This window comes from Botryllus schlosseri, chromosome 3, assembly GCF_051294905.1.
Source record: "Botryllus schlosseri isolate E-star chromosome 3, Bs_hap1, whole genome shotgun sequence".
In the NCBI taxonomy this organism is placed as follows: Eukaryota; Metazoa; Chordata; class Ascidiacea; order Stolidobranchia; family Styelidae; genus Botryllus; species Botryllus schlosseri.
In genome coordinates this window covers 21305165-21319747 of record NC_137238.1, presented here as the reverse complement: position 1 = coordinate 21319747, position 14583 = coordinate 21305165, and the positions used below count along the sequence as shown (strand labels likewise).

The 14583-nt window shown below is 41.1% G+C and overlaps 1 protein-coding gene across 2 annotated transcripts in view; it reads right to left on the bottom strand.

Annotated features, from left to right (window-relative positions):
* LOC145436084 (uncharacterized) overlaps positions 1 to 1578 on the bottom strand; it is a 50565-nt gene extending 48987 nt beyond the window's left edge. For both annotated transcript variants that reach the window (XM_080313362.1, XM_080313363.1), the window contains exon 1: positions 1409 to 1578. In XM_080313362.1, the coding sequence (XP_080169488.1) occupies positions 1409 to 1484 (76 nt within the window). In that variant the 5' untranslated portion in view covers positions 1485 to 1578. The remainder of the gene's footprint in view (positions 1 to 1408) is intronic.
* Between the last annotated feature and the right edge of the window lie 13005 nt (positions 1579 to 14583).

Here is a 14583-nt window from a genome sequence, read left to right as displayed (position 1 = left end):
GGCATTCGGGAGGGATAGTTAAACATTTGAACTAGAAGAGAATTTGTGGAAATATGAGGTCAAGTCATCATGCATTAAATGTGACGCAATGAACACAGATGAAAATATAAAGTTCGAGTGAAAAATCACTTCGACTCCAAACCACGTGCAATTCATTTCACGTGAATGATAATAAACGACTGCGCATCTATGGGAAATTGCGAAAAACATAGCTCGCGATATTTCGCGGTAAATTTCCGAAATTTCACTGATGTTGTAGAATTTTAATCTGCGATGAGAACTCGGAGATCTATAGAACTGTTGCACTATATATCGATGTGTTCCTACTATACCATCTACGGTGCTTCAATGTTTCTTCAGCGCCCTGGCGCTGGATAAAGGTTGAGGACCACTGCTATAAACGATATTTGATGAGCATAAGAAAGACCTATGTGATGGATCAGCTGCATCTCAATGCTATGTAAAACGCTTTAAAGCTAGAAATCCAACAATACCAGCCAATCACGACAGTGCCCGAACCAAAATATAAGTGGAAGTATGACTTGGCTTTTGATCAATAAACGGAAACAGGTGGGGTCTAGTCTTCCGAGGTCAAATTATGTTGAGGTAGCTTAGTTTGTCAAACTGCGTGTTTATTCGGTATTGGAAGTAAGTAACAATAACCATGATATATGTTACGTTGACAATCTCAGGCATGGATGTCCAACCTGGGGTCTACAAGAGATGAGTGTTCCGGTTAGCTTTAGGGGTGCTGTAATAATATAGTACGGGAACTGTTACGCCTCCGTTCGCCTTTTGATTTCTCTTGTGTGAGAGAAGTCCGAAGAGAGATAGTTACGCAATATTGCTTCTGTGACAGATTAAATTTGGCTAGGGTGCTAGTTGTCAGTTAAAACACTTTTCATAGTGCAGTGTTGATTGAATGTTTGCATTTTTAAAGTCAGCTTCTCACTGCGACTTTTATTGAAATTAAGTTCATGTGTCTTGCGATTTGAGCGCTGCAAAGACAAAGTAATTACTTATCTCAGTCGCGAAGATGTATCTCTTAAAATAGAATGTAGCCACCTTCAAGTAAGTGCTGAAAGTAGGGCAAGGATGAATGCGTCCATAATGCGTCGAAAAAAGGTCCTTGTTGGAGAACCACAGAATAAGGTTAACCAAAAACTCGATCATTCTGAGCTACAAAAACCAGGTTTTCATCACAAATTATTAAACTAAAGATATTCGACAATATTACTGTTTTACGACACAACTCACAGTAAACAATCCTGACGTGACATAGCAGCATACTTCTGGGTGCATTATTGGGTTCAGCAACCACAGATTAGCCTGATTCAATCATCAAAGTAGTCGGCGCAAAATTCTGATGGAAATTTGTAGACCAGCGTAATAAATATTGCCTTCATACCAGTGATACGAGTTTCTGACTCAGCGTTCTCCAGAGAAGAGTCTTTGGGTACAGTGATACTCCGCCTTTCAGCCATAGCGACTATTGCACATGGAGTAGTCTTGGCGGTATTTATTTTTGTACAGTTGTGTTAGGAAAGTCTGTTGAAAATGAAACAACTCACGAAAAAGTATTCTCTGATAAAAATCTAATCGAAATTTTTGATTAGAATTTCGCAATACCTGTGATAAAGATTCCATTTCCACGCATTAATAGCAGTAACAAGAATCATACTGATTATGCAACAAATGGCTGCCATCATGTCATATTCCTATGTCCTATTCTTATATCAATACTATAGTTCGGTGGTATTCAACCAGTGCGCCGTAACTTTCAACATATCAGACGGGAGGACACGAAATAATGTCATCTAATGAAGTTATCATACCAACGGGCCCGCCCGAATATGCCTAACTATCAGTTCCGGGGCCTGCATTTTCCATGGCAACTCTTCACTCAGGTCTATCTGATATATATCGGGTATATCTAATGACGTGGGCGGAGAGAGGAGAAAAATATTGATAGCAATATATATGCAACTCCCTATAGTTTCGACCGATTCAATGATGATTATAAAAATATTCGCGCCTCCGGTGATTAGACGATAAACTGACTTGCCAATGAGTATAATAAACCTTGCTCACAAGTGGCGGTAATTTGGGTCTAAATCGAGCCCCCAATCGCAAAGTTATCACATTTTTATACTGGATTTTTTCTGCTCACCCAACCATGGAATTCGAGTACTTTGTCATTTGCATATTGCAGTACCGGCTATAACACAGCGTTGCAGCGAAGCTTTTGATAACGAATTGAACATCATTTCGCTATTCAAATGGGGCCATAGGTCAAAACCAAGTTTAGAACCCAATATTCTTTCACAATCAGTCATATGAAACAGTGATCTCAAATAATTAAAATACAGTTTTGTCTGCACAAAAATTGAAAAGTAACCTAGTGCCCCATAAAACATAAGGTTTCATCAAAACGATCGAGCCAAACAAATGTATTGTAACCTTATGTGTTAATATAGGATTTCTTACAAAATAATGCATCAGGTTGCTTATTCAGTTGCAACCGTGGATCCTACTCTGTGTGATGGCTAACCATAATCGCTAATTAATTTCTAAAATAGTTACATATAATTCTAGCAATGCGATGAATGTAAAATTTGTCAATGTACAATCTACAGTACATTGTAGAGGCAGACAGCTTTGTCGTGGCCAGAAATATCTCGTGGCTGTAACTGAAACCCGTTTTCGCGTGACCGGCCACAAGCTCACGGTCAGTTCGTAATTTTTTGCCCATGGACCAAAACTCTACCTTTCCAGCACTTTGACTATTCAAGGATTAAGCACTTAATGGCTTGATTTCGAGACTACCTTCACTTGATATGAATGAGTGCCGAAAATTTATTTCTACAAAAATATATTGGTGGCGAATGTATAATTAACGCGTAACGCTTCGGACGACAGCTTTTGATTTGAGTTTTAAATGAACATATCACGCCCCGCCTATATAGTCATTTCTTTCTAGCATCTCACATTAAAGTTATTTAGTGGTTGTATCACAGGAGAAAATTGACTTCGGTTAGGTTCGGGGAACATCGTTTCCCTTCAACGCGGCCAACTAAAACAGGCCTATAACCGACCCAAATGAGTAATGCCACATATTCGTGTACAATGTCATAATTGAACCAAGCAGTGTACGGAACTTTACATCAAAATTTATATCGAATCCATGTAATCAAAATCTCAGACACCAGTCCGACCTCCGTTGGTTCAACTCAGTCGATAATGATGGAATGATAGAGTAGGGCGCTAGCTGGCTAGGCCTATATACATATTAGCACAGATGTTCTATCTCGATGATACGTGGGTTTGGTTAATAAATGACCTGAACGCTGAATTTTGTAAAGGGCACTGCTGTTGATTCGACTGTACTCTAAAGAGGAAATCTAAAAATAGACACAAGGTTTGCGTTTGCGATTCGGCAAAATTTTTACGGCACTGTAATGATTATTCTATTCGGACCTTTCCAGCAATATACTGTCTTGTCACGAGAATCCAGTATAGATAGATCCAGCATAGATAGATCTGTGACCTTTGTCGATATAGCTTGACCTGATGGAATCTTGTTTACGATTGACAATTGAACATGGTTTTGTCAAATGCTTTGTGAATGTTGACAGCGGAGAAGGACAAAAAAAGCCGAAGTTGCGGCGTCTGCTCGCCTGTAACCGAGCAAACAATACGTGGAGGTAGAGGGCGACCCGCTTGTGTTATATAGGCAACGGTAAATTCATGCGTCACGCACAAATCGCAAGATATAATTTACACATTCAAGTCTAGCGTAGCCCCCATACGGTGGAATTCAGATTGCCAACTGGATTTATATTAACACAATACCGATCTGTCAATCACGTTTGGGGATGATTTCTTATGCACCAGAGCAATCCCAGGTAACACGATCACGTGGTACGCATGTGATATTTAGGTGGATAGATGGGTTGGCAAAATTGCATGGTCTCATGATATGGGTCGCACATAGACCCCAAGTGGGACTCCAAGCCAAGGAGTAGCTTGGATATACCATACTAATCGCACCTAGATCCCATTACCTTTATCATTTATCAGTATCTACTATTTTTAACTGAGGGCTATTTTTACTCGTAAAATTACTGTGATCAAATCATTTGAACTTGTGATTTTCGTCAATGAAGACGTGTCGATGTTCCATACGGTCCCCACATGCGACCAAGTAGTTTTCAGCAATCGATACCTCTTTTATATTTTCCTACAGCAAGGTTTGTTCATCCGTATAGTAAAGTCATATTATAATCGGTTTCCGATTTATTCCCTTGCGATGATGGTCGCTGGGACATTTGCAACTTGAATTCTCCATCTGAATTGAATTCGGAGTAGTGGTGACGATAAGCGCCTACGAATTGGTCGGCCCCAGGCACCGGTCCGCGGACCGGCGGTTGACAACCACGGTTCTACACTCCTGTTCTAAGCAGACATGGGGTAATCGCGATTAGTAATCGTAATCGATTACGACGATTACAGCATTTTCAAGTAATCGTAATCGCAATCGATTACATTCGAAAAAATTCCGAAGTAATCGTAATCGTAATCGACTACTTCACATATCTAATCGATTTCTTTGTGAAACAACGATTACTTTGTGTTTGTACAAGGGCAATGACATAAACTAAACATTCGTGAACAAGAAAGAGATATTATGCCAGGTTGGTGATAGCAGAAACGTGTGATTTATAAACGCCACTGTTCATTATTACGTCACAAGTATTAGTTTGCTCGTCATTACGTAAGTATCTACACATAGAAAATAGATATTCGATTTGTACTTTATAGTGTAATTGTATTGAATGTGATCGATACCGATAGTGATTGTAACAGCACTCGACATGCTGTATATCTGGTTATCAATACCCTCGAAACGTCACTACCTCGCAGCAGCATAATAATCATCACTCTGCCTGTAGTTTCAAATAGTAACGGATGTATTGATGTTTGGGTATGCGTAGTTAAACGCAGTTTGACCGTTGCTGCTTGGCGAGCAGTAGGCATAGGTACGTACATCTTACAAATATTTGAAATTTGTACTCGTCAAATGAGACATAACATTACGATTCCCACAACGACGGGTGGGTGTCTGATCTCAAAGACTTCTCCAAGTCGTCACGACTCCTTCCTATCTTTTCATTGAATCGCAGTCTTGTGGTGTTTTGAAATGATGAAATTTTATTAATGAACAGAACTGAAGTATTAAAAATCAACAGCTGCTGATATATATCATAACCGAGCCGTTCTTTGCCGTTTCTAGTAACAGAATCAAGCAATATCTGTATCAAATGAAGGCAGAATTTTATATCACTATATCTCATTCTCGTATGACTCTACTTTAAACGGTCATCAATCGTTATTTCGCAATTCTTTACTCAACATTTGGACCTGCCGCCATAGTAGTCCTCTTATACACCATGCTAGCGTGGGCTGTGGCTAGCATCAAAACCAAAACAGTAATTCGTCCCCCACTCCAAACGTTGATCTTACGCCCCGATAGGGTGGTCAATTTTCAATTTGATGACTGAATGTCGTCAATATATTGGTAATTGCGTGATGCTACAATTTATTTTTCATCCTCTTTCAGCCCCGATGGTCAGTTTACATATAGAGCTGGGGGCACGTAATTCATAATAATAACATCTGGTGTGTTGTTACAAGTACTTTATTCTGTTGTTAATTCGTGACCTTCCGTCTGTTATATGATCAAAAGATATTGTAGTCGCCCAAACGTAGCAGACTAAAGGAAAAACTTTCGTGAGACGCACACACAAATTATCATGTCTTCATTTCTCCGTGGGTGCCCGGGATGGCATTTGTATTGTGGGGATCATGATTATTGGTCACGCCCACCCACCGCTGCTATTAACAATGGATAGGCTACATACCCAATGTTTCGGTAAGCGTCTTGCTTAGGTAGCACACTTTGTGTGGAGTCGCATGTTGGCCGAAACTGCATATATCTTTTGATGTCTCGTGGCGCGGTAATGATTGGGACCGAAATGCCTATGCCTATAATTTATGCATGCTTTTATCTTGAACGGGAGAGGTATGCATTTCAAAATCAAGCTATCTAGAGACATTCTAGCATCATTCTAGAGACACTCGAAGAAAATTTTAAAAATCATTTAATCTCTCGAAAATACTCTCTGTTCATTTCCGAAATACTTTTGAGTACCTTTTGAGCTCGCTCCCAACCCATTGGTGAGATTGGGGGCAGCGGTTACGAGCCTGGCAAGAATGGAAATCGTTGAGTGCGATAAATCGTCCCCTACAAAGGAGGAGTGGGTGCATTGTGTCGTAACAACCAAATGACCTATCATTTATAAAGAAAGTTATAATCTCATTAGGTCTTTTCATCGCAACTTTATATTGTCTTCAATATATCTTCCGAGATTAGTTTTAAGAAGCAAAATGAATGTAATCGTGAGTAATCGTGATTACTTTTCCTATGTAATCGTAATCGTAATCGATTACTTCCTGATTTTGCTGTAATCGTAATCGTAATCGTAATCGCGTGATTGCGAAGTAATCGTAATCGCAATCGATTACATTCATGAAGTAATCACCCCATGTCTGGTTCTAAGGACCTGTAATTAACAGCTAGATTTGTTTGTTTAGTCAGTACTCAGTCAGATACTCAGATTTAACAATATCTTCACTTCAAATTCTTCCATGCACAAGTTTATCAACGTAAAATCACGGAATTTCGTAAATAGGAGGAATCGAAACTGCAATAATAAGTCTGCGATTACCTCATTACATTACGCAAGCCACGATAGCATCATGAAGCATGATTGGCAGTATACGAGTGATATACCGATATCTCTTCCTTCAATCATATTAACACCGCACAGCCTTGCCTGAAGCTCTGTGGTTGCCGACAAGTGAGCGACCTCAAAAGCAGAAGTTGAAAAGTTTCTATATCGTTCGGCTGCAAGGTGAATCAGTAACGAAAGATGACTTAGCCTATAGCTACGCGATACGTCATCGATATGTTTGTAGGTTTTGTATAGTCATTGGTCTCTGCGCTGTGAGCGACGGGAACGAAATAATGTAGAAGAATTTGTTTTTTTGTGAGCTAGCACATCTTACGCTCGGAATGTTTCTTTGTGGCAAAATGCGCAGGCGCAAAGGCTAGATACTTCAAATTGTCATTGAAAACTTGAATTCAAGCCCTTAGTCTAGTCACTGAAAGGGAAAACCTATATAGTAGGCTAATACCAAGTACTGAGCCAATGATTCTTATTCCCATTGAGATGGAGATAAGCGTACCAATAAAATTCAACGGCATTGTAATTTGTATTTATGTCCAGGGCCGTAACAGCACTTCGTCAGCCCCCCCCCCCCCCCCCCAAAAAAAAAAAAAAACGTTGGTCTTGGGCCCCCCATAGGGTGATAAAATGAAGAAATTACACCAACCACTTATCTGAAGCTGGGACGGAATCGGTTACCTCAGAGGTCCTGAAGTATGTGTCGCCTAGGGCATAGATTTGGGTCGCTACCGCACCAATGCTATCGTTGAATGCCGTGCCTCCAAACCTTTTTCAGTTCACGACCCACTTTTCATTTAAAAATTGATGCGATCAGACGAATGAGAACGTAATTCAACGCACAATGCGTCGTATGAGTATTGACTAATGAGTTAAAGTTGATGTCGATAAGTCGCTTTGCATGATAATTCGAGAGTACGACCGTATCGATCTTACAAACATTAGTAGCCTACACTTAACAGATGATTGCAAACGAGAAAGCGCTTATTCAATCCGTAATAAGTCATTTACGTCGAACACAAAAGGGTTCTACGTAGCTTTTTTCGGAGAAATTGCTTGCTGGTTGTAAAGACAAATCGAGCTGGATTGCAGCATTACCCGATCAAATTAGCAAAGCCTTTGGAGAATGGAATTAATTCCAATTCTAAGGCATACACAATAACACGCTCCTCGTCACCTCATCCACGCCTATTAAAAGTTGGCCGTGCTCTAAGTCGGCAGTTACGGAAAGAAATGAAGAATATCGGCCTGATTTAAATGACCATTCTAATCGACACAAACCACGAATACCGCAAAACAACAACAACAACAACAACAACAACACAATAACGCACTGCCAAAATTGACACACAAGAAAAATCGTGAATTATTTTCAGCACGGGAACACGGCTTGCACAGATTATGGGCGCCGAAACAATTAAATTTTGACGAAGAGAACGTATGTTTGCTTGTCTAATCTCGAGTAGATAAAGTGCTTGGCATATTTAGCAAATTCATAGGGAAATTGTATCATTTAGAAATTCTTCGCGGCCCACCGGTTGGGAAGCGGTGATGGTTTCATGCACGCAATATTTGCTTAATCCCTGGTAGGGCTCTGGTTTAAAGCAGGCTGGCTTTAATCAGTGTGATTTAAATAAGATTTTTTTCGTTGATTTTTTATGTTAATTTTACTGTTTTGATTTTAATAATTTTTTTTTTCAAATTTGTTGACGAGATGCGTGGATGTGGTTTATTATCGGAAAAAACATGTACATTTTATATAAACCGGAGATAGCATCTCGTCACCGGTACTGGTATAGTTCATCTATTTGACAGACTGACGGAAAAGCAAAAAGAGCACTCTTCAATTGACATGCTCTTAGCGTTCGGCTGTGGATACTAGTTAGTTGTCTACGACATGCTGCTGCCATTTCCGAGGCACTGATAGGATACCGCAAACGAAGCGCAATCCGGAGTCTCTATCGAATTCGAAAGATTCCCTCATCTCCGATCCAGTTTGCTGGCGGAAACCACTCCATCGATCAAGATGAAGATGCAAATATTATGGATGGTCCCGATTTGATTCAACATGTTTCCTCGCTACTAAAACAGATCAGTAATGATTCTGGCGACCCGTCATTATCACATAGGTTAAACCAGTGGTTCCCAACGTGGGCGATTTGGCGGTCTAGGGGGGGGGCGAAAATAACGAAGGGGGCGATAGGGGGGCGAAAACGGACGAAGGGGGCGATAGGGGCGAAAACAACGAAGGGGGCGATGGCGTGGTAAGACGGCTATATTGGAGTCGGTACCGTAACTACCGCACCCCAAACCCCCCCAATTGGGGGTGGGGGCCCGTACTCGAAGGGGGTCAAAAATTATTTCGTGAATTAGCATAAATTGTGGAGTAATTTTTTAGAAATTCATGCAACTTTTGCGATTTTATATTTTCATATATCTTGACTTTGGGTACCAGTCCCCCAACAAAAATACGCATGATTTATGAAAATGGGACACTTCGGCGTTAGCCGTTACTGCGTCACGACGCACCAGACATATGAAGTTAGAGGCCATGTAACATGCGACTCCGAGAAGTGTACCAGAACGATCAGCGGCGAGAAGACGTTGGCCGAAACGGAATGCCCTTGTGCTGACCGAAAACTTCGATATACTGTATATACATATGTGTTTCATTTTCCATATGTGCCTCAATGGCTGGCGTCGAATGTTCCTGTCCCGGCGACCTTAACCCTACATGACAAATGCCATCCCTCAAAGAACAAATTATTGGTCAGATAGAATCATGTAACGAAGTCAATATAACAACGATTCCGCCTAATTTCGTGGCAAAAGCAAACAACGTGATGGGGGTCGGTTAATCACAGTATGGGAGCCCAAGACCAAAGTTTATGGGGGGGGGGGGCTGACGAAGTGCTGTTTCGTTCCTGCCAACGGGTATACGCCCGAAGATGTTTAATTATTATTTAGGGGTGTCCTACCTTTTCCAACACACCACACTCAGCTCTACCGGTAAATCTGATTACGTGAGCAGAAAGAGGATGAAAAAATTCATAGCAATATATATGCAATTCCCGACCACATTGACCGATTCAAGCATGAATTGTATAAATTTGTGGCACTTCGCGCGTTTAGGCGAAATACGGTGACTCACCAAACAGTAGCCTACATGAAATAGGGTATAGCTGATATGTAGCGAAAAAAATCCCACTGGCTGACAGGGGGTCTGAGGTGGTCTATCACCCTATGGGGCCAAAGACCAACGTTTTAGGGGTGTGACGAACTGCTGTTGTGCGGTTCCCGATATTTGGGGGGGCGATGATCGGTGTGGAGCTTTAAAAGGGGGCGATGGGTCGAAAAAGGTTGGGAACCACTGGGTTAAACGTTTTCAGCTATGTGGATGATGATTCACAGCCCCACATAATTACAGTTTAGGCGTTTTTCCTTCATTATCTTGATTGTCATGGTCGTCATAACCCGTTTTCTTTTGTTTGTGTTGTTGTTGTTGAGAGTAAAAAAAACCAACAAAATCAAGATTTGAATTATGTAAGCACTTGCTCCTGAGCTGCTCAGACGGCATGATTGCGTCGCAATAACAAGCTTCGTTACAATGCAACATTCGAGGCTGATTTAGGGGGGTTCTAGAACCACGAGAGAAATAGAATTTATATTTTCGTGATCAGTACAGAAGTAGCTTTCGATTGATACCCGATTCATCAAACTTAATGCTTGACAAGCCGGTCAAAAATTACCGTCAAATTGCCTTTTAACAAATGGAAAGTGTGACGTAGATCGTTTTCACTGAGCCGTGAGATTTCCTTGTGTACACACCATATAGGATAGTGGTTCTTAATCTTGTCTCAAGCGCCACCCAGGGAGCGATTTGGATTTTGAAGGGGGCGGAAACGCTCCGGGGGCGATATGGGGGTGATGGGCTCATGGAGCGGTATGGGGATGCTGAAGATAAATGTCGTCGCAATAGATAGTGTAGTAAGGACACATGATTATACAGTAAAGCAATAGTTCTATATATCCCCGAGCTCTCACTGCAAACTCAACATACGACAAAATCTGTGAAATCACAACTTTTTTCGTCGCGCATTGCGCGAAATATACACTGACGATGTTTCAAGTGGTTTATTCATTTTAATTCATGTAAAATGAATTAGGCGTACTTTTGAATTGCTGATTCCCAGTTAAAAAACTCCTGTCACGCTAGCTGGTTGTATTTTCCACAGAATTTTCGAACTGCAGGTATTGCATCCTGTAGCGCACAGAGTGTCGAAATCGAAAAGGCACTGTGCCACTTTTATGAGTGATGCCGTAGGTCCCGGTGATGCCATTTGTACATTGAAGATGCTTAAAGCATTTTGGCCAAAATTATCAACTAAATATACTTGTATTTGAGAGCTACAAAATTAAATCGTCAGAATATTTCTTCAGCGTATTCTAATGAATGCTACTGCTTAGTGCTGAGACCCACATTCATGATAAAGTCATTGGTGTAGTACCAAATTTAATGTGAGCAATGATCTCTTCCTCATTCTCAGTTTATTTAGTAGTCACACAAAGCAATCAAACAAAACCCAATACAATTGACTTCCCCGTATTGCCAATCGCAGAGGTGAGATCGTGATGTGGTAATTGAGGTCGAACCATAATTGGTATGAGCCGTAGGCCTTACCCTATGGTTGTTATAATAACCTTGATTTGAAACGGAAATAGCACATACAATTTTCATATCGTTAATTAGTCTAGTGGTCCTAGGGCGCCATTCAAGCGTGATCTATTTCTTATAGTGAAGTCTCAACCCGATGCCGAACTTCTACCACTTACCCATTGTTTTTTTACTATACAGTCCTTAAAATAGGTGGGGTGCGCCAGACCCCGGAAATTTTTGAAAGGGGGCGCTGGAGAAAAAAGAGTAATAACCACTGATATAAGACATTATGCCCTAACCCTGAAGACGGTATATTGTTTTCTTTGTTTTGTTTTATTGACATAATTGGCGCTTCTAAACACTTCGGTCATTTGCGCCCGCACGGTAAATTTCATTTCATCTTCGATTTTCCTCTTGCGTCCTTTTCCTAGTTATTTGCTGCTTTCTTTCAAGAGTTCGGCTCTCTTTTCCTCTGGGCTTTTCAAGGCGCTGTAATTACAGCGGGATCGGCGACGAGGAGCCCAGATAAACCTCCGACACATAGAAACATGGTAGAGCCGAGACTCGCACCAGCAACGATTGGCGTCGTGGCGACAGTGTTTAACCAACTGCGCCACACATATATGGCTCATTTGGGTATAAGAGTATAATAGGCTGCCACCACTTCCTGCAGTGTTTGAGGTGGCGAACATTCGAATACAATTTACAGTACCTAGTTATGCGTGAATTATGATTGTTAAAATAGTGCGTGGCAATTTTACAATATGAAGAACAGCAAGTTTTATTTAGAATTATTATTTAAGCATTTTAAGGTTGCTCCCCCCTTTTCAAACTATTTAAAGAGTTGAAGCTTTCAGATTTTACTTGTATTTCCAGGAAGAGCTCAGCTCGAAACTAGCTACTTCTTGAAGTAAAAATTAGTTTCATTTCTTTACTTGAGTAGAATCAATGGTATTTCTCCAGAATTTCGCATTCTCAAATCTGGTAACTGTAGATCAGGGTCTATTATTGCCACTGACAAGATTATTCGACGTCGTCTGTTTCGGAGCGCAATCACTTCATGGCCATTATTTCGCCTAACTTAACAATATCACTGCTCTGATGTCTTCCACTGACCCTTGTTTTTTTTTGTATAAAAAGCTAGGTGTCGTAAATTGAGGGTTCAAAATGATTAATATTCTAGTCTTCGCTTGTAGAGCTAAATTATGCCAGCCACGTGAGCGCCCTGAAAAGCGTACAGCTAAAATACTTCTAATAGATGTAAAACTACTCACCGAATCGGTACTAAGATGGCATATTTTCCACGTAGCCTGACTGAAACTGCATCTCCTTGTCTGCAGTACAGAGCATTATTGACATAAAGGGTTAAATAAAAAGCAGAAGTTGTAGTCTCGGTTGTTTCGTAACCAAGTTAATATGTAATTGAAGGCGTCGTATAGCAATGCACGACAGCATATTGGTTGACAGGGCTACTACTGAAATATAAGCGTCGGGGTTGGTACAACCGAGTGACGAAACGACACCAATATAGAAACAAGCTCTAGTCGCAGAACTGCCTAGTACAGTGGTTCCCAACAGTTTTCGTCTCGTGGCTCCCTTGGCCGATATTTGAGCTGAAATTCCCGCCCCCCCCCCCCCGAATGCGGACCGCACTACACTGTTGTGAAGTACAGCCAAATTTGACCTGTATTTTTTACCAGTCGGGTAGCCGCTGACGAAACATAAATCACTAAGTCCGCCTGCTATGGCCTTGAGTCGAATCAATGAATTTTATGTTTTTCACATTAGCTCATATGTTGACCTAAAAATGTAAACAATTTCACCAGCGGCCTTGTACTGAATTAGGCTTGACTTTTTCCTGCTTAGTAGCAATTTGGTCGGGAGGCTGTCGCGGGCCCAATGAAATCGTCTAGCAAGCCTCACTTTATCAGGGGGTGTATATATGTACGGAAGGCATTTAAACAAACACCCATCTGAAAAGCCGCCAAAGAAACATACAATTGTAAAGAATTAGTTTGTACATAACAGTTCTACCATAAAAATCTAAAAACCTTGTTGAACCCAGTTTGTTTGTTTTGTGGTGTTCATGGTGCAGGGTTGTAACCAAGTCACAATGCTCCGAGTCACAAGTCAATCTCAGTTTTATAGTTTTGACTCGAGTCAAGTCGAGTCATTTTCAATTCACCACCGAGTCAAGTCCGAGTCCAAGTCACCGCGCAGAGGGTCGAGTCTGAGTCATGGTATTATGACTCGAGTCGAGTCAAAGTCATTGTGTTGACTGCCCAGTTTCCTGTTGAAGACTTGTTAAATCTATTTTTTGTAACTCTGTTTGGTGATATCGAATGGTTCGCATTTATAATATACTAATTTTCGTCATTTTTAGAAGTTTCTGGGCGCATTTTCAAGTACCAGTACCAATAGACGAAATCCAAATAGTGTGATTATTTTACTATTCCTCGAAATTACAATGAAAGGTCGGTCTTGGCCGTCTGAGTCTCGAGTCATATGACTTGGTTCGAGTCATGCACAATGACTCGAGTCCAAGTCGAATCAATACACAGATTGACTCGAGTCGAGTCTAGTCATTTCCGTAATTTGAGAAAATGACTCGAGTCAAGTCGAGTCATCTGAAAAACGTGACTCGAGTCGGACTCGAGTCGAGTCATGACTCGAGCCATTACAACCCTGTCATGGTGTGTGTAGACTACTCCTGTCATTTACATCAGGCCAATTTCCTCCATTTTGTTATTCCGTAGCGGCCGACTTAGCACGGACCACTTCCAGGCTTTTATATCACATCGCTTACACGGATGAGATGGCAAGGAGGAGCCTAGATAAACCCCAACACCTTGATTGGAATTCTAGAGTTGACCTCTGTCGGAATCGAACCCAGAACCCATTGGTGTTGCAGCTGTTGAGTTTACCACTTCGCTATCTCGCCACACATTGTGAACCCTGTGTATTTTCCGATACAACGCCAAAGCCAGAATCCCCCTAAATATTTCAAAATTCCCCCCAAGGACGGAATTCCTCCCCGGTTGGGAACCACTGGCCTAGTAGGCTATCTATGTGTTGGATATTTATCTGTGATGTAATTGATCTGTCAACCCACTGCTTCTG